This window comes from Nuphar pumila, chromosome 14, assembly GCF_984573655.1.
Source record: "Nuphar pumila chromosome 14, dmNupPumi1.hap1.1, whole genome shotgun sequence".
NCBI lineage: Eukaryota > Viridiplantae > Streptophyta > Magnoliopsida > Nymphaeales > Nymphaeaceae > Nuphar > Nuphar pumila.
Window position 1 is genome coordinate 89,930,967 of NC_143262.1, and position 24,157 is coordinate 89,955,123.

The window sequence follows — 24,157 nt, forward strand, 5'->3', positions numbered from 1 at the left end:
TATACCACGCCTTTGTTCCATTTCAACTGCTTCCAAATACTGTAGTAGAATGCCCACAAGGTGACAGGATATCATGAATTCAAATCCACAGCCGTAAGAGGTCGATCATTTAGTTAACATGGTTAAAACTGAACTGTGTTTGAAGTCTAAGCACAACACGGTACTATTTCTACCATTGCATTAGTACAAGATAAGATGGTTTAAAAAACCCAACCTGACTTAAATCAAACCCTATAGGGTCCAAGTATAGTGATAAATAATAAGACCCAGATCCCGACCATAGTGGCAAACATTTTTTTGGCAAAAACTCGTTTGTCAAAAACTCATGAAAATTTGAAAATTTTTCATAAATCTTTGCATTTTTTGGCAAAATCTCGACATTAAAAAATGAATTAAAAATATAAAAGTATTTTTATAAGAAATTATTAATAAATATATTTAAAAATAAAAATACATGGTTTTTTCACAATAAATAGAAGTTTAAAACGTAAATATCATGTTTAAATCACGGTATTTATGTTTTTTTCATAAATCTCACGATATTTTGAAAATCTCACGAGAAATTACCATTTTTAAACTTTCAGGCAATTTCTCACGATATTGTCGAGAGATTTATTACAGAAGTTCAGACCCAGAGGTCTGATTAATACATGGACTCGACTATAGTGATAAATAATAAGACCCATGTCTGGACCAGAAGGTCTGATTAATACATGGACCCAGGTATAGTTTGTGAAATTTTGTACTACTCGAGTTCCGATTAAGACCCACAACTTTTCAATATAAAAATGATAGAAAAAAATTATAGTTTTACTGAGTTTGGTTCATGTAGTTCTTATCAGGTCCGGGTATGTTTTTTCTTATAGTGAACCCGATTAGACCTGGGTCCAAACCCGATATCATACCCAAAAACCGGGTCTAAGTTTGGTTCTACCTGAGTCCAAATCAAACCCAACCCGTTGACACCCTCTGGTATCTGGACAGGAGCCTCAAGGGTTTTACCAACCGGAGGTCAGTCAATGCAGGGTTGGTGATGGGGGGGTTTCCCTCGGCCTAGCAAAAGAAAAAGAAGAAAAGATAGAGAGTGCTCTAGTTGATCCCTTAATCAAAATTGTTGGCTTCAATTGGGGCCTAAAAAAACATTATTAATTAGTTTTGCATTGTTAATGTTAAATGAAAATAGCTAACACCAAATTAAACCATTAGCATTATCAACTTATTAAAGCAATCCATGCTACCTCATTTCATTTTCATATTTGGTGAGGCACACATGGATGCATTAACTTTGAGCAATGGGCATAACTGTCACCTGCAACTAACAATATATGCAGCATTTAAATGACTGTTTGTGTGTGTCTAGAGATATGATCATGGCCACTAAAGGCCAGGCTCCTCATCTGACTCGAGCTCGGCTCGTCTAGATATGTACACGAGCCGAGCCCGAGCTGACTTAAATGGTAAACGAGCCAAGCCTGAACAGGATAGGGTCGGCTGGTTCAGCTCGTTTACCAGCCCTATCCACCACCCAACTAATTGTCTTAAAAACCATACCAGCCATGTTCCTTTATTCTGGTTGAGCCGACGTGAATATTCCAAACCGGATGCAATTATTTGTGAAAAGGTAGGCTCTCTCACTTTATTGCTCACTTTTATTATTTTTAGTCATCCCCAAATCTTCTTGCATAGAAAGAGAAGAGTCAATTGATAGATGATAGTGATGTGTTAGATGTCTATCTTCTTCAATGAAATTGCTATATTTTTTCTTCTCTTATTATTTGTCAAACTACTCGAGCCTCCTGCCTAAGCCGAAGCTTTGCTAAGTTTTACGTCCACATGGACGGAGACTGTAAGTACAGCAGACAGAGCCAGCGCGGCTAGGTCTCTGCATTTGGGGCAGTTTCTCCGAGTAAAAAAAACTACTCAAGATTATAAACACTATAATCTCTCTCTCTCTCTCTCTCTCTCTCTCTCTCTCTCATAAGATCTTGGTAGATGTGTATGCGATCTTGCGTATGCATCTTAGTGATCTTCCACTCCCTTCTGCTGATGCTACCTATCCTTTGTCGCAATCTGGGCAAGCGGCTCCGGCGTGAGCCCATTTTATCTGTCTACTGTTCTTTTCTCTTGTGCTTTCTTTTTGTTTTGGCTTTTGTTCTTGTTCAGTTCATGGGTTCAACATTTTGTTGATCTTCATGAGTGGTAATGTTGAATTACTTTCGGCTCTCTCTCTCTCTCCCACACACACACATTTTGTTGATCTTCATGAGTGGTAATGTTGAATTACTTTAGGCTCTCTCTCTCTCTCTCTCTCTCTCATAAGGGTAGGATGCAGGTCAATTCATTTTAATCTGAATCCAAATCGGAATGCTCAAAGAAAAGGAATAATGCATCCAAATTATTCAAACATGGAAAATCTAGAGATTAAGAATACCTTTTTTAATAATGGATCTGTATATTGAGAATTCACTTTTCTATGAAATTCTCTTCTAAAGTATCCCAAAAGTGTAGTGTATATATATATAAGGAAATGAAAACTTTTTCAATGAAAAAACCGTTCCAAACCTTCCCAATGAATGTTTTTATTGGATTTTCGGTGGTTTTTTTTAAATATTGACTTTATGGATGTGATCTATATGCTTGTCTTTATCGGACATTGATAGGTTTTTATAAGTTTCAAAATCATGGGAGTATAATTTTTATAAATTTTAGAGGTTCAAAATACCATTTTTTCTATCCAAAATTCATGATCCAAGTGTGGATTCATAGTAAATCAATCCTGTTGAATACAACTATACAGCTAGAATTTTGAAAAAAAAGACCAACAAATTTTCATTAAGGAGGTTTGAGAGAGTTACCATTGGGGAGGTTTTCATTCCGCTATATATATATATAATTCTTTTGCAAAATTAAAGGGATTAATATTGGCTACTAATGAAGGTATGGTACTAATAAGTAGAAATCAGTCTTTTCTAAAATTTTCAATTTTGTGTAGATCAAATGTTATGGATGTGATCTACATGGTTTGTTTAAGTAAGAAACTAGTTTTGAATCATGTGATTATGACAAGTAAAATTAGGTTTTTAAAATGGTCTAAAAATCAATGGCCCACAATGCGCCAAAATTTCATAATTGGAACGAAAAGAATACCTATTGCAGCAATGTTTTGCTGGACAAGCCTATTTTACGAGTTTGAATGGGTTTTTTAGGAACCAAGCACAAACTGCTCATCTCCTTTTTCCAGACGTTCAGCTGATTCAAAATCACTTTTTTATTTGCTTGAGATTCAGAGTCACATGAGGTCTCATGTAGGGATGGCAGTGAACCGGGGAAAAGCGGGGCCCCGCCCCGCCTGGCCCCGTTTGGACCGGGGATGAAGGGTATGAAACGGGGATGGAGGCAGGGACGAAGGTTAAAATCTATCCCCGTCCGAGGGTGGAGGGATGGACCCGCCCCGCCCCGGCCACTTTTCCCCGCCCCGCCTCATCCCCGTTTGAACCGGGGATGGAGGACATGAAACGGGGATGAAGGCGGGGATGGAGGATAAAATCCATTCCCCGCCGGGGATGGAGGATAAAATCTTGAGGCGGGGCGGGGGTGGAGACCTTGTCCCCCGCCCCGCCCCACTGCCATCCCTAGTCTCATGTCATTTTGAATCTCAAGCAAAGTACATAGTGACTCATTTGCAAAAGCAAACTAGATTCACATTATCTCAGCTCAACTTTTTTTTTTATGTTGGGCTGCTTATACAAATCATATTCGCTTTCGCATTCAAATAAGAAAGTAAATCCGAATGATCCAACTACCGAGGTGATATCCCATGTGGTAATCGGGGTCTTGTGTCAAGCTGAAGGTTCAGGATGGAATCCCTTTCAAACAAGTGAGACCTTTTAATTGAGATAGTTTTTCTAAAAATGTGCATTTTTTTTATAGGACCATAAGAAAAATGTAAGAAAAAAGATGCAAAATGGAAAATCCTTAACCCTTTCAAACAAGAGATATTTTTTAGTTGAGATAGTTTTTCTAAAATGTGCATTTTTTTTATAGGAAACATTATTCCATGGGGCGAAAGAATGTTTTATATCAAGAGAATTTATTTTTACTCCCCCAACACCCATCTCACAACATCACCACCACTCTCCTCCTCCTCCTTTTTCTCATTTTTTCACATTTTTTCCTCTATTTTTTTTCATGCTACACAAACAAGTGAAAAACTTTTTTTTTGAAAAACTTTTCGTATCAAAAACTCTTATAGGCAAAACTTTATTTTCCTACGAGAGTGACTCTTCCAAACGTGACCTTAGTCTCTCTCTTCTTTAAAACTTTACATGCATATTAGCATCATGTCTCCATCAGAAGCAATAATACCATTTTAGATTAGGAGATTATATACAAGAAACAAACTTTTCCTAAACTTTTGCATAAAATAAGCAAATTAAAAGAGTTTAATGTTTGGTGCTATTAAAGGCACGGAACTATTGAGATGGAAATCAGAAGTTCAAGACTTATTGACTTTAATCTGACAGCATAAATGTGTTCATCATGGTTTGTTTGCACTAAGTCAAATCTTGGATCGTGTTATTTGATCTAAAATTATGATTTTTTGAGTCGTAAAATCTTAGTGCATTGTGGGCCATAAGCTGTCACAAAGACACGAGGACACATGACATGGATTTGATGCATAAGTTTGATTTTTTTTTTAAATAAGACACGAGGACACAGAATTTTTTAATTTTTTAATCAATAAAAAACTATTTTTTGATATTTTAATATTAAAATAAATTTTTTATTAAAATAATACTTAGATTTATTATAAAAATATTAGTCATACGTGTCCACCAAAATGGTGTGTCCCAATGACATAGGCCATAAGGTATAATCTACAAAAAGTAACTTATACTCAATATTCATGTGCCCTCAATGGCACCAAATAACCAATTACAAGAATATGATCAACTTATCATCTATTTATAAAAAATTGCCCAACTTTTTCGATTGTTAAATTTTTTATTTTTTGATATTTTACTCCGAGAAACCGTCCCAAGTGCAAAGACTTAGTTGCATTGGCTCAGCCTATCGTACTTACGGTCGTTGTCCTGTCAGCGTAATACTCCGAGGGCTTACCCAAGGACACACCTCCTTCTAAAATCAATATTTACTTTGTCACAAAGACACACATGATCCTAAAATCAATATTGACAATGGTTTATTCAAATAAGATAACTTAAATGTCTTAAAAATGTATTTCATTATTAAAAGAAGATATAACAAATTAGTTTATTAATAAAGTGCAAAAAAATATCAAATTTTAAAAAGCTATTTGAAATGCATCAAGAAAAGCAGGAGATTGAATGCAACTACTGAAGAGTTGCACCGTTATATATATAAAGTTGGATAGGAAAATGTAGCAGGGAAAAATCTAGTGATATATGGCCCTTAATTCAGTTCTACCGGATCGGATCTTGAAGCTGAAACCAACAAATTTTTTTGGTGTAGGGTATTAAAGAAAAAAGAGAGAGAAAAGAGTAGGGTGTTTGCATAGGTTTATCTTGGTTCTAGCATAACCTCAAGAGCTAGAAAACTCTCTTAATTTGCCTCAAAGGAACGAGAATGTAATGAGTTTGGATCTGATATACATCTTCCACCATTTAGTCAGGTGGGTCTATGCGAGATAGGGTCCAGGGTCCATTTATATAAATGATCAATTTAGCTTCAAAAGATATCCGAATGTCTAGAATTGAATCTGGCCACTCAATATTCACTGCAAAATCTCGCTTGAGAGTAGGGGTGTTGGGTTTACCTGGACCCTACCCGGATCCAAACCCTACCCGTACCAAACCCTATAGGATCCGGGTATGGTGATAAGTAAGAAGACCCAGGTCTGGACCCCAAAGGTCCAATTAATACATGGACCCGGGTATAGTTTGTGAAATTTTGTACCAGACCCAGGCTTGACCCGAGTTTCGATTAAGACCTGCAAATTTTCAATGTTAAAATGATAAAAAAATATTGTTTTGCCGGGCATGGTTCATATAGTTCTTATCGGGTCCGGGTATGGTTTCTCTTATGATGGGTCCGATTAAACCCAGGTCTGATCCATACCCAAAAATCTGGGCCTCGTCTGGTTCCACATGGGTCTGAACCAAACCCGACCCATTGACACCCCTACTTGAGAACCCCGCACTACACTTGAGAACTGTGAGTGGGGTCCACGCACATCTCCGTCAAGTGAGATGTGCAGTGGAGATTGAATATAATCAATGAATCAGTTATATAGTGAAACTATGGTTGTGTTTGAATCCCACGGATCTGAGGGATCTTTACTAGAGATCCGGCAACCCCCCGCTATCGGAGTTGAGATCCCTGGATTTAGGAAACTTTTAGCTAGGGATGCAAACGGGTCGGATCCAGGATTGAGGTTTTGCATTTTTTTGTTGTTTTGGATCCGATTCCAATCCAAATCTTGATCCAGGTATTTAACTGTTCTAGGTGCCAATCGTTTGCATCTCTACTTTTAGCCTAAAATGCAGATCTTAAATCCTTGTTCTGAGATCCTTCATTTGAATGGACGTCGGATCAATGCGTGGGCCCATGCCTTGATCATTGTATCCTCGGATCTTCTCAAAGATCCACTGCAATCAAATGCACCCATGATCAGATTTGGTCCAGATCCAAGCACAAATGCAACAGAAATGTTGATCCAAATCCAGTCTAAAACCCAAGAGCTCAATCAAATCAGGTTGAAGCCCGTCCAAATGCACTTTTAGAGTCTATATTGAGATCCATATCATAAAACAGTGTATCAGATTCAGATCAGAGGTCCCATCAAACCTGATTCAGTTGCATCCCTAGTGTCTAGTGTGTAGGACTGGTAAACTAACCGAGCTTGGGCTGTTCGGGCTTGGCTCCTCAGCTCGTCACGAGCTTGTTACGAGCCGAGCTATACAAGCTGGTCACAAGCTGACTCGTTTTCTAAAAGGCCTATTTTTAAAAAGCTTGATTATATATATATATATATATATATATATATATATATATATATATATATATATATATATATATATATATATATATATATATATATATATATATATATATATATATATATAATATGCAAAATGAGTTTATACTATCCGAGCTTGCCATGTTTCGTGCTCGGCTCTTTTACTTAAATGAGCTGGCTTGTAGATCAGCTTCTCAAGCCAAATGGTGAGCTGCTAGTCTCGTTTCTCAGCCCTAACTAGTGGGTAGGACTGTTAAACATAGTCACAAATATCGTTCTCTGGAATTTTTGGGCAAGAAAAAATCTTGGGAGATTTTGAAAAAAAATGTTTTTTTCCCAAAAAAAAATCTTGGTAAATATTTTTTTAAAAACCAAAATTTGAGAAACCAATCATTTTGGTAATAGTAAATAATTTCGTATCATACAACACAATGAACAAGGATGGCTACTCTAGAGAATAAGATATTCAATCAAATCAAAGCATGTTTGGATTAGTTGGGATTCTATTGGGTGTTTCTTGCTCAACTCATAATTCCAATTTCCAAAGTTACCCAAATTAGAAAATTTTCCAAATTTCCATCTGTTTGTGTTTTTTTCACAAGAATAAATTCAATATATTGAGTGCAATCATCTTATTGATGTCATATGATCTCTTAGTACAGTTCATCTCAACTTCACAAATGATGCCAGCTTGTTAGGCTCCATTCTCATTTACATGCCAAAAGGAGAAAAAAAAGGAAGCCCAACATGTCCATCTTGTATTTACATGCCTCCTCTTACTTTTCGCGAAAAAAAAAACCAATTTTAAATTTAGGTATTTTTTTTTTAAATCTCGGGTTTTAAACTGGAAAAACGCGGAGAATGTAAATTTCACATTTTTTGCGAGAAATTGAAAATCAAACTGAGATTTGTAACTATGCTGCTAAACGAGCTGAACAAGACGAGGTTGAAGTGTTCAAGCTTGGCTCATTCTTGTGGTGAGCCAAGACAAGTTTGAGCTCATAATCAGTTCTAGTTAAATGGACAGTGTTTGGGCAGGCTTGTTTATAATAAAAATACATTGTTTTAGGGCTAAAAAAAATACATGTAAAATATATTTCTTACTACCTAATGAGCTTCTTCAAGTTGCATGTTAAGCCGGTACCTATTGTTCATATTCATCTTGACGAGCTTTTTTTTTTTTACGAGTTTGAATGAGCTGTTTACTAACATGAGCCGAGCTATGGGCGGCTTGGCTTGTTTTCAAGCCCCCTATTAGTGGGCTGCGAGTGGGTCGGATTCGGTTGTGGTGGTGGGTCTTCCGGCGAATCAGATTTATCTTAACTCTGGATCATATTAGATATGGATATCTAGGTTCAATCCTTAAATCTATCTGAACCTTTCTAGGAGAGAGAGGGGGGACGAGTTTGAACGAGCTGTTTACGAGCCGAACATGAGCAGAGCCATGGGCGGCTTCGCTTGTTTCCCAGCCACTACTAGTGGGCTGCAAGCAAGTCAGATTCGGTTCGAGTGGCGGGTCTTAGCAAACCAGAATTACTGTAACTCTGGATTTCTGTAACAAATATCGCGAGATTTATGAAAATCCTGCGATAATAACGCGATAAATTGCCTGAAAGTTTAAAACTACAATTTCTCAGAAGATTTTCAAAATATCGCAAGATTTATGAAAAAAAATATAAATACCGTGATTTAAACGCATTATGTAGGTTTTAAATGGCTATTTATCGCGAAAAAACGCGTATTTTTATATTTAAATAATATTTATTAATATTTTCTTATAAAAAATTTAATTTTTTATTGCCGAGATTTTGACGAAAAAAACGAAAGATTTATGAAAAATTTTCAATTTCTCGCGAGTTTTTGACAAACGAGATTTTGCCGAAAAAAACGTTTGTCACTATGCTCTGAATCATATTAGATGTGGATATCTAGGTTCAATCATCCCTAAACCCAAACCTTTTTAGGAGAGAGAGAGAGAGTTGGGTTAAACGCTACCACTCTTCTTCCTTTTACTTCTTGCTTGCCCTCTCAGTAGCAGAGAAAGAGGGAGAGAGTGGGAGGGAGAAGAACGAAGAAGAGAGGATGGTTTCGGTCTCATCAGGAAGCGTTTCCAAGCATCAGAAGCGACTCATCTTCGATAGGCGCTATGGATGGGTGTAAGTAACCACACTTAACCCTCTCTCTCTCTCTCTAGGGTTTTCATCCTTCCCCATTTTAGGGCTTTATTTTTTCCATCCAATTCATAAAAGAAGAAAGAAGAATGCTTGGTGAATTGAAAAGTTAAACTTTGTTCTTTTATTTTTCTCTATTGGGTATTCATTTTCAGATACGATCAATGGAAGGAACCCTCGGAAGAAGCCTTATCTGCTGGCCGGGGAATGTAATTTTCCCTTCTTTTTCCCTTTTCTCTCTCGTCTCCAGGGGGTGTGAATCCGATTTCCTTTGTGTAAGACAAAAATGCTATCTTGATATCTGGGTGCATTTGCAAAACAAGTCCTACTGAGTATTTTCTGCCACCTGTGTAGAATTGAATCTCTGTCTCTGCCCTCTTTGCAATAAGTTCGTCACACCGAATATGAGCCGCTAACATGGTTGTTAATGGATGGGATCCGGATCCACTAGACTGAACCGGACCTGAACCTATGTAGTGGATTATTTTCAGCTAGGGATGTCAATGGATCGGATTTTATGCGATATCAGAACCGAATTCGACTCCGTGTAGTTGCATTTGCCATATACGGATGTAGATATGGTTTTGGCTTTTTGCTACCAAATCTGACAAATATTCAAATTTGACGGATAATCCAATACATGTGAAAAATCGGATTTGGTATCATATTTTCACAATCTGAATCGGAATTCGAATCCGTTTAGCCGACATCCCATTAGTCGAATATGATATTCGCCACATTCAATCTGAATCATATCCGTTTACATCCCTATATTTTCAGTTCATCAGGTTGGATCAGGCACCATCCATCACCCATTTGGATCTGGGCCCAGTCATGTGATCCAGGTTCTACCTGCTTCCAGCTTATGTCACGTAATCTAGGCTGGGCAGCCCCTGAAGATGATGCCGGATCTTGATCCCACCCAGATCCAACCCGGGCGGAACCGAATGTCGTGCTGCTAAAATGATGCTCATGTAGTCAGCACTACTCCTACAGACAGTGTTTGTTTGTTGTGCTAAAATTGTTAACATGTTTTTAGCCTAAAAACATGTTACATTTGGTTCGGATCACTTCAATTATATGGACCCGGAAAAACTGGGCACGCTGATTGGTTGCAGTTGCAAGCCAAAACAGAGAGTCAAATGCTTTAGTAACCACTCTTGCCATTGTTGTAGGTTCTGCATTGTGGCCCTCACCAAAGCTTTATTAACTATCGTGGCGCGATCGGTAATATAAATACTTAACAATATCGTTTTGAATTTGCTTGTTGTTTACGGATCGAAGATTTGTAGCTTTTTTTTTAAGTTGAGTGTTTATGGATGTACTTTTGGAAGAGAACTATATCTAGTTGATCAGTATTATTAAGGTGTATTAGGCTGATTTTATTTTTCTTTATCTTTTCTTCTTCTTTTTGTAGGATTAGTTTTTAATATGGTTGTAAATGGTAGTGAGTTATTAGTTTTTCTTAGAAGTTGGTTGTTCTTTAACTGTAGTTTTTACCTCATTGGTTCTATAGAAATCATTTGTTTTCGATGACATGTTGAGGATATTTATTTGTTCAAGGATGTTTGTATGTGTTTTTTATTTAGAGAAACTAACTCGAGTGATGCCTGTTTCGTGGTTAGCGATATGAAGTTCTGAATTGGTAGGAAGGAATAAATGTTTGTGTCTTTTGTGTAATGAAGTGTGTTGATAACTTGTCTCCCTTACTAAAAAAGGCTAAATTGTTCATGTTTCTTTTTCTCATTATTCTTGTTTTCCTGCTGTTGTAATTCACAGTGTTTATTTTTCATGGGGATTGATCACATTTGAGCAACTTTCAATCCTTGTTGAAAAGTTTGTGGATTTTATACTTGGACTTCTCAAAGAACATTGAGCCCTGGTGAACACAACAGAGGGCATGGTCTCATGATTGGTCCAAAACTTTCCTTTCTATTGCTGCTTCAAATTTAATCACTTTTCCAAATAAGATATTTGTTAGCTAGCTTTTCTGTTTCGACTCTAGGATATCATAACAGCTTCTTCATTTATAAATAGTCCTGTTGGATTCATCTTTGAAACAAATGTTGGTTCTAGAGGCATAATGTGCCATATGGTTCATTTTGCCTTTTCTGCTCAACAAGGTTAGCTTCATATTTACACATTAAGACAGTCCTCTCCTAACTAATAAAAGGTTTCCTCTTCTGAGTGCTGAATCATTTATTGGATCATCTTACGTTATGTATGAGAAAAGTAGAGTGTTTTGTTTGCCTAAGCAAGCAACATGGTTTGAAGATTTTTTGTTCATTATTATTCTTCAAATAAAATTCCTTTGGAAGAGAGTGGAGAAAGATGCTATCTACATGACACGCAAAATAACTTAACCATTCTAAAAAACAGAAATTAACTATATTACGCTTATTATAGTTGCTAACTACACGGGTGGGATACATGGTTTGGTAAGCGTATATTATAGCTAGCAACCCTGACCTATTGGCCGATATGCTAAAACAGAGGCCTGGCATTGCCCTGAGCTTTGTTACAGCACACATGAGTCCATCTTTGCATTCTCAACCAAGGCAAGGAGTTGATTTTTTTTACCCCATTTCAGGTCTAGGTTACTTGACTTGATCTTGAAGACCGCTCTTGTAAAAACTAGATATAATTCATGATACAATGTACTTATTCACTATTCAGTATCCTGGCATAGTTTTGCAATTTTATTCTAGTTTCTTGTGGAATGATTTGGTGACTAGGCTTTATCTGTGTTGTTGACTAAACCATTCAAGTGGTGGTATTATATTAGACTATGTTACCTCATTGATCGTTGTCATCATCAATGCTTGTATATGTATAATGTACCTGGACCACTTTAATTTTCTGCAGCATCAATACCACATTGTAAGTTGCAAGATGTAAAGATATTACCTTATTTATCATGACATTTAGCTCACTTTTCTTGTGCTTTTGCATTTCTTACAATTATTCAGATTTTGATAACTAAAGCATACAATCTGGAAACTCCTCATTTTTCATCTGTTCTGTTTGTCAGATTGATTCTGCATCGAACTCGGTGATCAAATTCCTGCGAAGGCCTAAACAAGGATTCTCAGTACAAGCCTTTGCAACAGATCTTTATGGTCATTTTCAAAAGTTCAAGGCTTCCATTAGGAGAAATAAGTTCAATCTAACCTTCAAAAAAGATTCATCGATACTTTCAAGTGGCCACTTCCAATTAGCTCAACAAGAAGGTTGTGATTCAGGAAACAGTTAAGTATGCCAGATAGCACCACTTGCATCCCAGTCCTTGAGCATGTTTCCATTGATGCAAAGTTGCAAACCTATAAACTATTCAATCAAGATTTTTTATTCATAATACTTGTGGATTCTGCATCATTACGTCAACATGTTTGTATTTTATTCAATATGCTAAAGATGGATCATTCTTGCTAATTATATTTCTATATCAAATTTATGAATATTTACACTTAAAAACTAAATGATACAGAGTAAGTTCTTCTACCAAGGGTGTGAAGTGTACTCGATACACACCCAGTGGAGGATCCTATGAACAATCCTATACTAGATTTGAACTAGTACACACATATTCACAGGTTCAAGATTGCAAATTCAAATTTTTGTATTTCAAAATTGTTTGTGCGTGAATAAATCTGGGTAAGCACAAGCTGAAACCTTGTGTCATATGAGATTGACACCACGGATCCATATGAACTAGGATCCTACCCGACCAGGTCACACCTGATCAGCAATTGCAATGTCCAAGACTGTTAAGACTCCATTGTATCAAACTTCCTCCCAACTCTGAAGAAGTGTTCCTCACCTGTTTTTCTGTCAACAGCAACAAGCCATCTGCTTTTTGAGGTCTCCACATATCTCGTTGTAAAGCTATGTATGCAACTCCTTTTAAATCTATCTCTTGGATCATTTCGGCCAATTCTTGTCACTTCCATTCCCTTACCAATGGGGAGAGTCACTGTCCTCATTCCTGTGTTCTTCTGCACAGACTTGCTGTATATCGAGCCGCTTCTGCTTTTCATTTCAAAAAGATTGTTTATCACCACAACTGACCGTGAAGTGTTCATATCAATTGCCTTTATCAACCCCTGAATATTCTCTATCTTTCCATCCACAAGTAAGAAGTCAATATTTTTATACCGTTTCAAAAGTTCTGGAGAATCGCCGATCTTGAACTCCACAAAAACTTCAAGATCAGGGTAATTGTTTAAAGCTTGCTTCGACTCATCAAGGCTTCTTGATTCCAGAAGAATACAGATTACGCGCCCGCCTGTTCTTCTTGCAGCAGCAGCCAGAGCAAACGTAAATGGTGAAATTCTGGAAGAAACTTGAACAATGGTTTGTGCTTTGATTCCTGCCGCCATGGCAGATACAAACTCTGTGCTTTCTGCTTCAGCTGTCCTCAAACAGTAGCATGTGTCCTCAGGATCCATGTACTGAAATTGAAACATAAAAGAAACAAGAATAAGTCTTATTTTCTGAAATATGATTGCATCAAGAAGCGGTCTAATTCAATAATATTATTCAAATAAAATTTGGTGTTGGAGAAATTCTACAACAATGAAACTGAGATTCAGTCTTTCCTTCCAAGTTAGTTAATTAATGCTGCATCAGATGAACCTGTTAAGAAATTATCAAATTCCTGACAGCTTTTGTACCATCATTGTTATAATGTCGGGAATAATCAGAAAAGATATGTTAAAACCTACAGCAAATGAATTTTCCAAGTCCTGTAGATCATGAAATTTCTTCTAATATGTTTGTTTGCCACACACCATCGCCTTTCCAAGAAAGATTTGGTGCAATCACCGTTCCTTCTTCGGAGGGAAACTTTTGTTGCACCATATTCCGCAACCCCAAGATCCCTCCCACAACAAACCAGGACCTTTCTGTCATGGAGCAGAGCAAAACGTGCACATCAAAGTTGATTAAGATCTCTCTATCTATACCAACCCTTTTTGTTATCACATTCACTTGAACCTGAATCTCAGTTTTCTCTCGTCGAGAAAAAAGTTCAGAACCATTAGATAAAAATATCAAACATCCTATGTCTCTTTTATTTGAGATTACAAGGCATGGGCGCTGTAAAGGAAAAATAGCATAAAAAGTGACAATGACCAAAACAAAAAAAAAACAATTATATTGATGAGAAACTTGAACTAACATACAAATACCCGCTAAAGGAAAACAACATTTTTTAAGTTAAAATTAGAATAGAGATGTCCTAACATGCATAAAAATTAAATCATTACAACGAAATACAATAAGAATGTCAAACACAACAAAACCAATGATACTACTTAACACCCAATATAATGATAGCAGTTGACAATCTTCACCAGGGTTGAGAGAGAAGGAGAGGGAGCATACCAATTTGACAGTGTCCAGGAATGCATTGGCTGCTGTCTCTGGTGACCAACCCATCTGGTAGAGGAGTCGCAGAAGAGAGAGAGAGAGAGAGAGAGAGAGAGAGAGAGAGAGGCAGTGTATGGATTGTTGCCCAAAATAGCAACAACAAATGAGAGAGAGGGGTTTTTGGAAGGGATCGATGGGAAGGAGTTAACAGGATGAGCAAGCAAGAAGCCAAAAATGGCGAAGGGACGCGTCTCTTACTCGGTAAGACCATAACTAATCGTCGAAGGACGTGCTCTAATATAGCGGAGAGAGAGAGAGGCTTGAACACCCTTTGTTTGACCAAGCCCTCCTCTCTCTCTCCCTCTCACGGGAGGTGAGTGAACCCATTTACTCTCTCTCTCTCTCCCTCCCTCTCTCTCTCTAAACCCCCTCACTTTTCCTCAACAATTTTTCACCAAACCACTCCTAGGGTAAACTGAATTCACCCAAACACCCTTTTGATATGAATGATACTTCATCTCACTGTTCATAATCAGGATATGGGCCCAATTCAACACGATCTGGATTGCTCCAATTCGTTCAATGATGGCCCGGACCCGATGCTAAAAGAAGAATCCATTTGCGCAAGTCATAAATCATATTGGATTCGCTAATATGTTATTAATAGAGTAGATTAGGTTTCCATTAACGGTTCAGAGCAAAAACAGCCCTTCTGACTTCTATACAAGGTTCATAAATTTGGATTGGACCAGTTCATTTGGCACAAGAAAGTTGTCAAACCTGTGCACCTAGTGCCGCTGATTCGATTGCAGACTCAGGCTCAGTCTGGACCTGAGAAACTTGGTTTTTCTGGGGACAAGTCATGTGTGTAGGCTTCTGAAATGAAATGAGTCCATGATAGACTCAAGAAACCAATCTGATCCGGGTTCAAAGTCAGTTTGAGCCTTCAAAGTCATTTGACAAGAGGATATTTTGGGTCTGGTCTTTATGAACTTGTTGAGCTTGGGTTGCATTGAAATTCTGAAATAAAGTGGGGGCACTTTTGTTTTTATATTTTTTTCAAGTAAATTGGACCATCTTATGGTTTAAAATGGTCCTTCTCATTTATTTTTTATATTTTTACTTTAATGAAAATTATGAAATTAGGCTTTGACTCCTGATCTTATGTCCAGTTTGCCCTCATTAAATTGTACAGCAAAAATGTCAAAAACCATTTCCCTATTTATGGATGTGAGTATATTGTTGGATGTCCAATTCTTCTTTATGAGTAGATCTACAGTCACTAACCTTATCAATGCCAACTGTTACTTATCTATAAAAGAAAAAAAAGTCAAGGCATTTATGATTGTTTTTATGTCAACCCCATCATTTTCATCACGTGTGTCTCTTGAAGCATTGACCAAGTTCACGAACTCTGGTGTTTTTTATACTCTACCAAGTTCATGGTCTCCAATTTCTAATAAAGCTTGATTTTAAGAACTTGGTCGAGATTGATAATGATGAAAGATTGTAGAGTCCGCGTGGTTGGTAGGAGCATGTCTCCTTGTGGTGGGAGGTTGCAGGTTCAAACCCAAGTGGTACGTTGAATAATAACTCTGTGGGGGACAGACAAACGGTACTCATAAAGCCCATCACATGTAGTTGGGATAAAGCTAGACTATTGTTTGCATATATATATATATATATATATATATATATATATATATATATATATATATATATATATATATATATATATATATATATATATATATATAATTTAAATTCATGTGCAAGTGTGTCAAAACTATCAAATTTAAGCTCATTTATACATGATAAGATAAATACTAAGGTTATGGTAAACCTCTTTAACCATTTGTGTTGGTCACGGTAAAAGAGGGTAATGTGTTAGTTATGATAAAAGAGGTTAAACATGTACGGGTTATAGTAAATGATGGTAACTTGTGCTAGTTGTAGTAAATCAATCACGTATCACCTTAAATCTCAAACATCTACTCATATTGTGGTCGATACACATAAAGTATGAAGGCAAGAAACATGGGAGTAGTTACAACAAAAACAATATCCATGATCGTGGGATGCTAAACTTAAGGGAACAACTCTATAAAAAAGAGAAGTTACGTAAATCTAAGGAAGACAAAAAGAGAAGATAAAAAAAAAATTTAAGGAAGCCCAAAAAAAACACGAAGATCCGATCGACATCACAAGCCCTCATTTTCTTCTCCCTTTATCTCTCTCTTTTCCTTTTCTTCTTACTTGTAATCTAATCTCTGGGAATCATAAGCTATTGTAAAGGTGAAGAGATCCTGAAATAAAGTTTCAAGTTTTCATATCTGAATTTGAGTGTTAAAAAATCAACGCTTCAATTTGACACGCCCAGTAAAACCTTTGCCTGCTTCTCATCTTCCTCTAAGAAATGCAACAATGGTGAAAAGAAACAAGAGTTCGAAAATCAAGTTGACGCTCGCAAGCCAATTAAATAGAACCAACACTTCGCCTACTTCTGCATACAGGGACCTTTTTAATAGAAGCAAAGCCAAAGCCACATCAAAGTCCTTCAATAGCTTGGAAGGATAAAACCACCTTCAAGATTAGAGACCTAAGTCGCTCTGGCTATGCCTGCCATACTTTTGGTCGCTTTCTTGATGGTGTAAACCTGTGGTGACCCCTTGTTCTTGAGGAGTTGCCTTGATTTGGCATGAGCCATAATGCTCATGTCATTTCTTATATGCAAGGGCTGATTGGAATGAAAACCTGAACACCCGCCTAACAGCTTTTGTTTTGAGTTTATGCCTTGAGAGAGAGAGAGAGACTTCGTCCATTAAGTCAAACAATGGTGATTGTTTTGACTAAAAAAGTTGAAAGATTTGATACTTTATTAAAAATTCTTTCACCTAATGACACATAACAAAATGAAATTGATTATAATTTACTAACAAAAAGATGTAATATTAGTATAAATATAAACACGAATTTTTTTTGAGAGGGAAACTCAAGAATAAAATTAAATGCACAACAAATGAAAGTAGTTTATGTATATTTGAATTTCTATATGGTAATATTAATCTAATAAATTTAATAATTAATTAAAAATTAACCATTTTCTGTAACCTAGTTGACCATATTTTTGCTTTAAACTTGACTAATTTCATCATTTCTGTTATTATACATTCAGTATGTTGTTTTTTTTTTAATTGATATATATCTATTGGTAAGAATTATATTATATAATTAACGGGTAATACATCCATGCTAAATAAAATATGCTAAATGAAACATGTTAAATAGATTTTTTTGGACTTTTTTGTTTTATTTTTAAATTCTGACTGTACAGATGTGACCCATGTACTTGATTTTATAGGGATCGGCTCTTGAAGTGTTTGATTCTGACACATCGATGGTTTTTATAAGGTTTAAGAAATCAACACTATAAAATCTTTGTAAATTTTTTAGGTTCCAAATATCATTTTTTTTTCATCGAAAACACATGGTCCAGGTGTAGATTCCTTGTAAATTGACCATGCCCAATACATTTATGGGGTCAGAACAGTGAAAAAAAAAACAAAAAAATCTGAAAAACACATTTAGCATGTTTCATTTAGCACATCAGGTAATTAACATATTAAAATGTCATCAATTGTAGAAATATTGAGGATCATGAAAGTTGATCATGGTTAGATGATAAATGCACCACCTCATGTGAATGTTTTGAGGAACCAATCAAAGCTCTGATTATGATTTGGCATGCTGCATGAATGCACCTCCAAGTTTTTTTGTTTAGTGAGATATTTGGTTCATAATTGAGATCTTTTCAGCCAAGTGATAATTAATCAATTTGAGATTACGATATGGTTCCTACTTCATTTTTTTATCGAGGGAAAAACCTGGTTTAGGTGGTGGGATCTTTATGGCTAGGTCTGTCAATGGGTCAGGTCAAAGCCGGGTCAGGGTTGACACAGACCAACCCATATAACTAATAAACGGGTTCAGGCTTTTCAGGTCACGAAAATAGAATCCCAAACTCAGGCCCACATAATATATTAAAATTTTATTTCTATTATCGGGTTGGGTTGGGTTGGGTTGGGTTCTGTTCGGTTGACCCGAATGTTATTCTGGTCAGCACTTTCAATGTCCATACCCGGCAATTTTGGGTTCTGTTCAACACGCCATTTAGGGGGTGTCATGGATAACACAATCATGACACGTACATACATTAATTTAATGTTTTAAATTATTGTTTTATTTATTTATAATAAAATTCCAGTAAAAATATATTTTATGTATTAAAACATATTGTTCCTCAAGAAAATGGATCAGAAACATCAATTTCTTGAGTTAGAAGCTACATCATTTTGAAGAAAACCACTGACCTTGATACTACACTCCAGGATCTGAATCCTAAACAAGTTGATTTGAGACCCAAACTGAACCCTTCTATGTACCCAAGGCTAGTCAAGGAGATCCGCCTGTACCTAGCTCCTTTTAGGTCAATGAATGGGCAAAGGAGGCGAGTTTTTAGTCCTTCACCTCCTTAGTTGGATTTGGGCTTAGCATATTTCAAACCGGGTCATGCAATAGACCATCTCCCCACATTCCAAATCCAATTCCATCTTTTCATGGAAGTATTTATTTGTGTTTGAGAGAGGAGTTAGTTTAGAGATTTTCTAAAGCCCTAGTTTGTTTCCCTTTGTTCTTTGCTTAATTTCAATTCCAGTTTATAATTTTCTACCTTTTGATATCGAGCTGCTCTTATTCACTGCAACATTTGCTGAACCCATTGAGCAACTTTTTTGGAGGATGGACTAAATATGCCTATTTTTTTTTTTTTTCAAATGCTTTGAACCATGGATTCAGTACTTTCCAATCGACTGTTTTCACTGAGATAAGGCCAAAAATAAAAGAATTTTTTTTTTTGTTTCTTGAGCAAGAAATTTGTCTCAAATGAAAGTCTCCAGTCTCAATCAAGAACAAACTCCCTTAAGGGTCTTGTGTAGCGTAGGAATCAGCAGGGTGCAAAAGAGAATTGGTGGAAGCAAGTGATTCTTTGAGAAAAAGGAATTGGTGGAACCCGTGTTGTCAGTATCGGCCTGATACTTATCTTATCAGCAGAAAATCGATACGAATACTAACCTGAATCGGCTATTTTTTAATAAATGTAAAAAATGATTAAATTTATTTTTAATATTATTTTACCATTATTTTAATAGTTTTAACATGTGTCATGTTCTGATTGACACAGAAATATTATTTAATATTTTTTAGCCGATTCAGAACGATTCACCTGAGGATTCAGGGCTGATACCGATACTGACAACATTGGGTGGAACCATAAAAATAAGAGAGGAATCCTCATCAGTCAATTCCTTCCAAATCCGTGTCTTAGATTCTTCCAGCAAGAGCAGATAAGCCTAAAATTCCTTCTCTCGGAAGCATTCGAGTTTCTTTTGAAACCTTTACCAAGGTGCTTCAAAAACAAGGCAATTTCTACGAATTTGGAATAATTGCAAAATTCCTTCACTCGGAAGGATTTCCAAATTCGTTTCTCTTGGATTCCTTCCAAGTCATTTCCATCATCTCCTCCCAAACAGACCCCTACACAGAAAAATCCAATTCCCCTACCTTTTCTCAAAAAGAAAATTGATACATACTAATCTCTTTACAGTAAAAAAATAGTTACTATATATATATATATATATATATATATATATATATATACAGAGAGAGAGAGAGATTTCCTCAATCTTAAAGTCCTAAAGAATCCATAATTTGCTAAGAAGGTTGTGTTGATCTATACATCAACTATATCAATGTCCCTAAGGTTCCCAACCAAAAAAGTTAAAAAAGAAAGAAAAAAGAGGGATCTTTTTAAGGTTCTCTTACTTCTCAACCTGTGTTTCTGATCTAACGACCTCCCAATTCTCTAACCTGCTATCTATCGATCGCCATGAAAACGGGACCTTCAGACACCTCGCTGCCAGGCAGCCAAGAGAGTCCGGAGAAACGGAGCCCTCTGGATCCCAACCTCCTCTTTTCGACCTGAAATCGAAGACGCTGGTGGGAGACGACGAGACGCGTTTCATCAGGACCTTCGACTCCGTGACGAACGGATGGTTCAGCAGCTCCTTGCAACTCCACCTCATTTTCGGGTCTCTGCGCAAGCACCTCTTCAAGAAATCCAACCCCTCGTCGGATAAATCCGCCGGAAATTCCGGCAATTCGTCGGTGCGAACGATCTTGTAAACTGCACTCATGATGTCGGAAACCCCATCGCTCCACGGAGGCCTCCCCGTCTTCATTTCAATAATGGTGCAACCCAACGACCAAATGTCCGACGCGAAATCGACATCTTCTTGTTTCAAGACCTCCGGAGCCATCCAGAGCGGCGACCCCTGCACCAACGATGCCAATTCCCCGTTGTTTTCGAGAGAATCGGAGGAATTCTTCCTGGTAGCAAACCCGAAATCCGCTATTTTCACGTTCCCGGAAGAGCCCAACAGGAGATTTCTGCATTTGATGTCCCGATGAACGATCCCGTTGCAATGGAGATAATCCAATCCCCGAAGGACATCCCTGGTGTAGGAACGAATCACCGATTCGTCGAGAGCGCCTCCGAATTTTTTCGAAATATCAGAAATGCTTCCTCCCGCCATGTACTCCATGAACAGATTCATACCCTTTCCGCCATCCTCTTCCTCCTTGCCGAGGCACCAAACGATCCACGGTGAATCCAGGGAACAGAGGATCTCGGTCTCGTTCTCCAGAGATCGGACGCCGGCCTCTCCAGTGGCCGACTTGACGGCAAAGAGCTCTCCGGTAGTCCGACGCATCGCCAGATTCACCACGCTGAATGAGCCGGATCCGACCGGGTTCCCCTTAACCCACTCCCCCGGCAATACAGAGGAGGGATAGGACGACAGAACGCTCGTTCCCGCCATTTTCTTTTCACCTTTCCAAGCCCGTTTGAAAATGAAAAGCCTAATTTTTTTTCCTGAGAGAAGGTAAGGACCTTGATCGTGTCGTCGCGGATCGATGTTAACCGAATCGAATTTTCTTCGGGTTGCTGTGTCGGATCCGATATCCCAGAACCCTAGCGACTCCAAGTCGGGTGCGAGAGAAGCGAATGTTGCGGATCGGATCGGAAGTCGCTTCCAGGATCTCCCGCGGTCGCTGGCGGAAGACGAGAGCCTTCTCGTCCAACAGGAACCGTAGAGAAAGGAGAGCGACGACGAGACGACACGCTAACAGATCGGAAACCGATCGTTTCTGCAGGAAATGTTGCCTGAAAACCTAATTCCTCTCCTTTTATCCGGATGATACCGGATCGACGATTCAGTATACGTGCCGGAGATGTCGCCGGAAACAATTCTTGTCTCTTTTCTGCTGGCCGAGATGAAAAGATAATCAGACCGGTGATTTCTGAAATATCTCCAGGAACCAAACTCCTCTCCTTTCTCCGTTCGTCGGGATGAAAACGCGAGGCCGTCCACTCGGGAAAATGTTTCAGGATACTTTCTTCACCTCGCTTTTCCGATCGCTGGAAGATCCGTCGGACGCCTGTCGTCCTCTCTTTTCCGGCAGGCCGAGACGAGACGCAGGCGGATCGGTGAGCGATCGGAGAAGTAGGAACGGGAAAGAGAGAAAGAGAACGGCTTGATTTCTTTCTCCCTCTTCGTTCCCGGAGAATCTTTCTCCGGCGAGGTTGCCGGACGGAGACGGTCGCTCAGCGGAAAGGGTTTCTCTTCCCCTTGCCTTCTGGTATTTATAGGAGAGAGGAAAGGAGGATATCTGTTAATTACTTCTGCATCCCAAAAATGACTGAAATGCCCTTGGTAGTTAAGGCCGTTACCTGTTAGGGAAATTAATGTCATTTTCAAAAAGAGTATCAGCGCAGACCGACGCCAACGCGATCGCCGCGCTCAGGGACCGGCTACGGATGAAACGGGTTCGGATCCATTCTGGATATGGATATGGCCTGATCCAGTCCTATTGCCCATCTGGTATAACATGACGTCACAGAGACACAGGGACACGAGGATGTGTGATGCGGGTTTAACTCTTAAGTTCTATTTTTTTTTCGAAAAATAGGACATGAGGACACAAAATTTTTTAATCACTAAAAAACTAATTTATTGATATTTTAATGTTAAAATGTATTTTTATTAAAATAAAACTTTGAAACATTAAAAATAATAAAACATTATTTGTGCATGCCAGTGTTAGAGCATGTCCGTTCATGTCACCAGAGACACGCCACCACAATGGCGTGTACCTGTGACATAGGCTACAAATATTGTCCAGATTTTGAAGATTCTGATAATATCACGAAATTCTCAAAATCCCCGCATATTATCAAATATATCATGCTTTTTAAATTATTTTATATGATTTTTTTCTTATATTTTTTCAACATCATATATTTAAGATTTTTTTTTTATATCTTCTTAAGGCAAAACTCCAATTTATGCAAGAATTTTTCCATATCATGAAAATCCCAAGAACAAGAATTGTAATTGGATCTGAGGTTGGGATAGGATGGATAAGCCCTTCATTGGATCTGACCATTACTAGTTCCTTACCCTTATTAGATCTAGGTTTGTATTAACTGGTTTCGAATTACGATCCCGGTTAACAAAAGAAAATGCATCATACGATTAAGCTCATGGAGTTTTACGCTACTAGAACAGCGACTGTAAGCTGAGCAAGCGCACCAACCCGGGGGGGGGGGGGGGGATTCCACTTGTTTGTTAGGAGCTGTTAGTGCATGTCACCTTGTGTTGGGACGTAAGCTCAAAACCCAATGGTATGTTGTATAACTGGTGGAGATCTGTCTAACCCTAGCTTGCCTATCAAAAAAAAAAAAAAAATTGAGCCAGCGCGACTAGGTCTTCGATCTTGAGAGCGGTTTAAATAGAAAAAAAAAGATATGACTAAATGGACTTGGCTTGGTTGGATATTGAACTCAAACCAAAAATATTTACATCCTAGTTGAGTCAAACTGATTTGGTGATATCCATGACCATGTTGACCTGAGTTGCAAACAAAAGCCATTGGTGAGTCCTCAAAGTCTTCTGGTCAATTTGTGAACAAAATGGCAAATCCTAGATGACTCTTTGCAATGTGCGACCAACTCAGCTGAGTCAAGCTTGAAGTACACCAAGTGTATTCGGATCTAGACTCTGAGTCAAACTCGTAGAAGTCTTTAACTCAACCTAGTCATGGAGGATGTAGTCAATCCCGGGAACGTGCTGATTGGGACTTTGGCGAGCAATCCAGATATTGTTTCGTGATTGGTTGCACTGAGTCAAAGCTGAGTCTTCTAAGGCAAGGGTCTGGTCAATGTCTAAGAAGACTTAACCAAGATTGCAATACTATTTATCAGGGTCAGGTTCTCAGGTATAGACTCTAGAGGTTGGCTAGGGCACATAGTGACAAAGTGAGATTTATGAAATTCCCTCGATAATATTGCAAGAAATTTGCCTGAAAGTTTAAAATGGCAATTTCTTGCAAAATTTTCAAAATATCCCAAGATTTATGAAAAAAACATAAATACCATGATTTAAATGCAATATTTATGTTTTAAACCGCTATTTATCGTGAAAAAACTATGTATTTTTAT

The 24,157-nt window shown here is 37.7% G+C and overlaps 3 protein-coding genes across 3 annotated transcripts; 1 reads left to right on the top strand and 2 right to left on the bottom strand.

Annotated features, from left to right (window-relative positions):
• Positions 1 to 8,986: 8,986 nt before the first annotated feature.
• On the top strand, positions 8,987 to 12,620 carry LOC149817357 (uncharacterized). The gene is made up of 4 exons (XM_089987255.1): positions 8,987 to 9,156; positions 9,327 to 9,380; positions 10,347 to 10,398; positions 12,203 to 12,620. Exons 1-4 carry the CDS (start codon positions 9,083 to 9,085, stop codon positions 12,422 to 12,424), a joined length of 402 nt encoding a protein of 133 aa, XP_089843381.1. The 5' UTR covers positions 8,987 to 9,082; the 3' UTR covers positions 12,425 to 12,620.
• LOC149817358 (uncharacterized) lies at positions 12,604 to 14,735 on the bottom strand. The gene is made up of 2 exons (XM_089987253.1): positions 14,557 to 14,735; positions 12,604 to 13,622 (listed from the first exon to the last, which is right to left on the bottom strand). The coding sequence occupies exons 1-2, from the start codon at positions 14,608 to 14,610 to the stop codon at positions 12,939 to 12,941; spliced, it is 738 nt and encodes a 245-aa protein (XP_089843379.1). The 5' UTR covers positions 14,611 to 14,735; the 3' UTR covers positions 12,604 to 12,938.
• Positions 14,736 to 20,293: 5,558 nt separating this feature from the next.
• LOC149817359 (mitogen-activated protein kinase kinase kinase 17-like) lies at positions 20,294 to 22,064 on the bottom strand. Its single transcript, XM_089987880.1, has one exon. It carries the CDS (start codon positions 21,474 to 21,476, stop codon positions 20,418 to 20,420), a length of 1,059 nt encoding a protein of 352 aa, XP_089844006.1. The 5' UTR covers positions 21,477 to 22,064; the 3' UTR covers positions 20,294 to 20,417.
• Between the last annotated feature and the right edge of the window lie 2,093 nt (positions 22,065 to 24,157).

Coding starts and splice junctions, on each gene's coding strand:
- LOC149817357 (XM_089987255.1), top strand. CDS start 9,083: ATGGTTTCGGTCTCATCAGGAAGCGTTTCCAAGCATCAGAAGCGACTC. Junction 9,381..10,346: donor TTATCTGCTGGCCGGGGAAT/GTAATTTTCCCT, acceptor CCATTGTTGTAG/GTTCTGCATTGTGGCCCTCA. Junction 10,399..12,202: donor TAACTATCGTGGCGCGATCG/GTAATATAAATA, acceptor TCTGTTTGTCAG/ATTGATTCTGCATCGAACTC.
- LOC149817358 (XM_089987253.1), bottom strand. CDS start 14,610: ATGGGTTGGTCACCAGAGACAGCAGCCAATGCATTCCTGGACACTGTC. Junction 13,623..14,556: donor TCCTGGACACTGTCAAATTG/GTATGCTCCCTC, acceptor TTTCAATTTCAG/TACATGGATCCTGAGGACAC.
- LOC149817359 (XM_089987880.1), bottom strand. CDS start 21,476: ATGGCGGGAACGAGCGTTCTGTCGTCCTATCCCTCCTCTGTATTGCCG.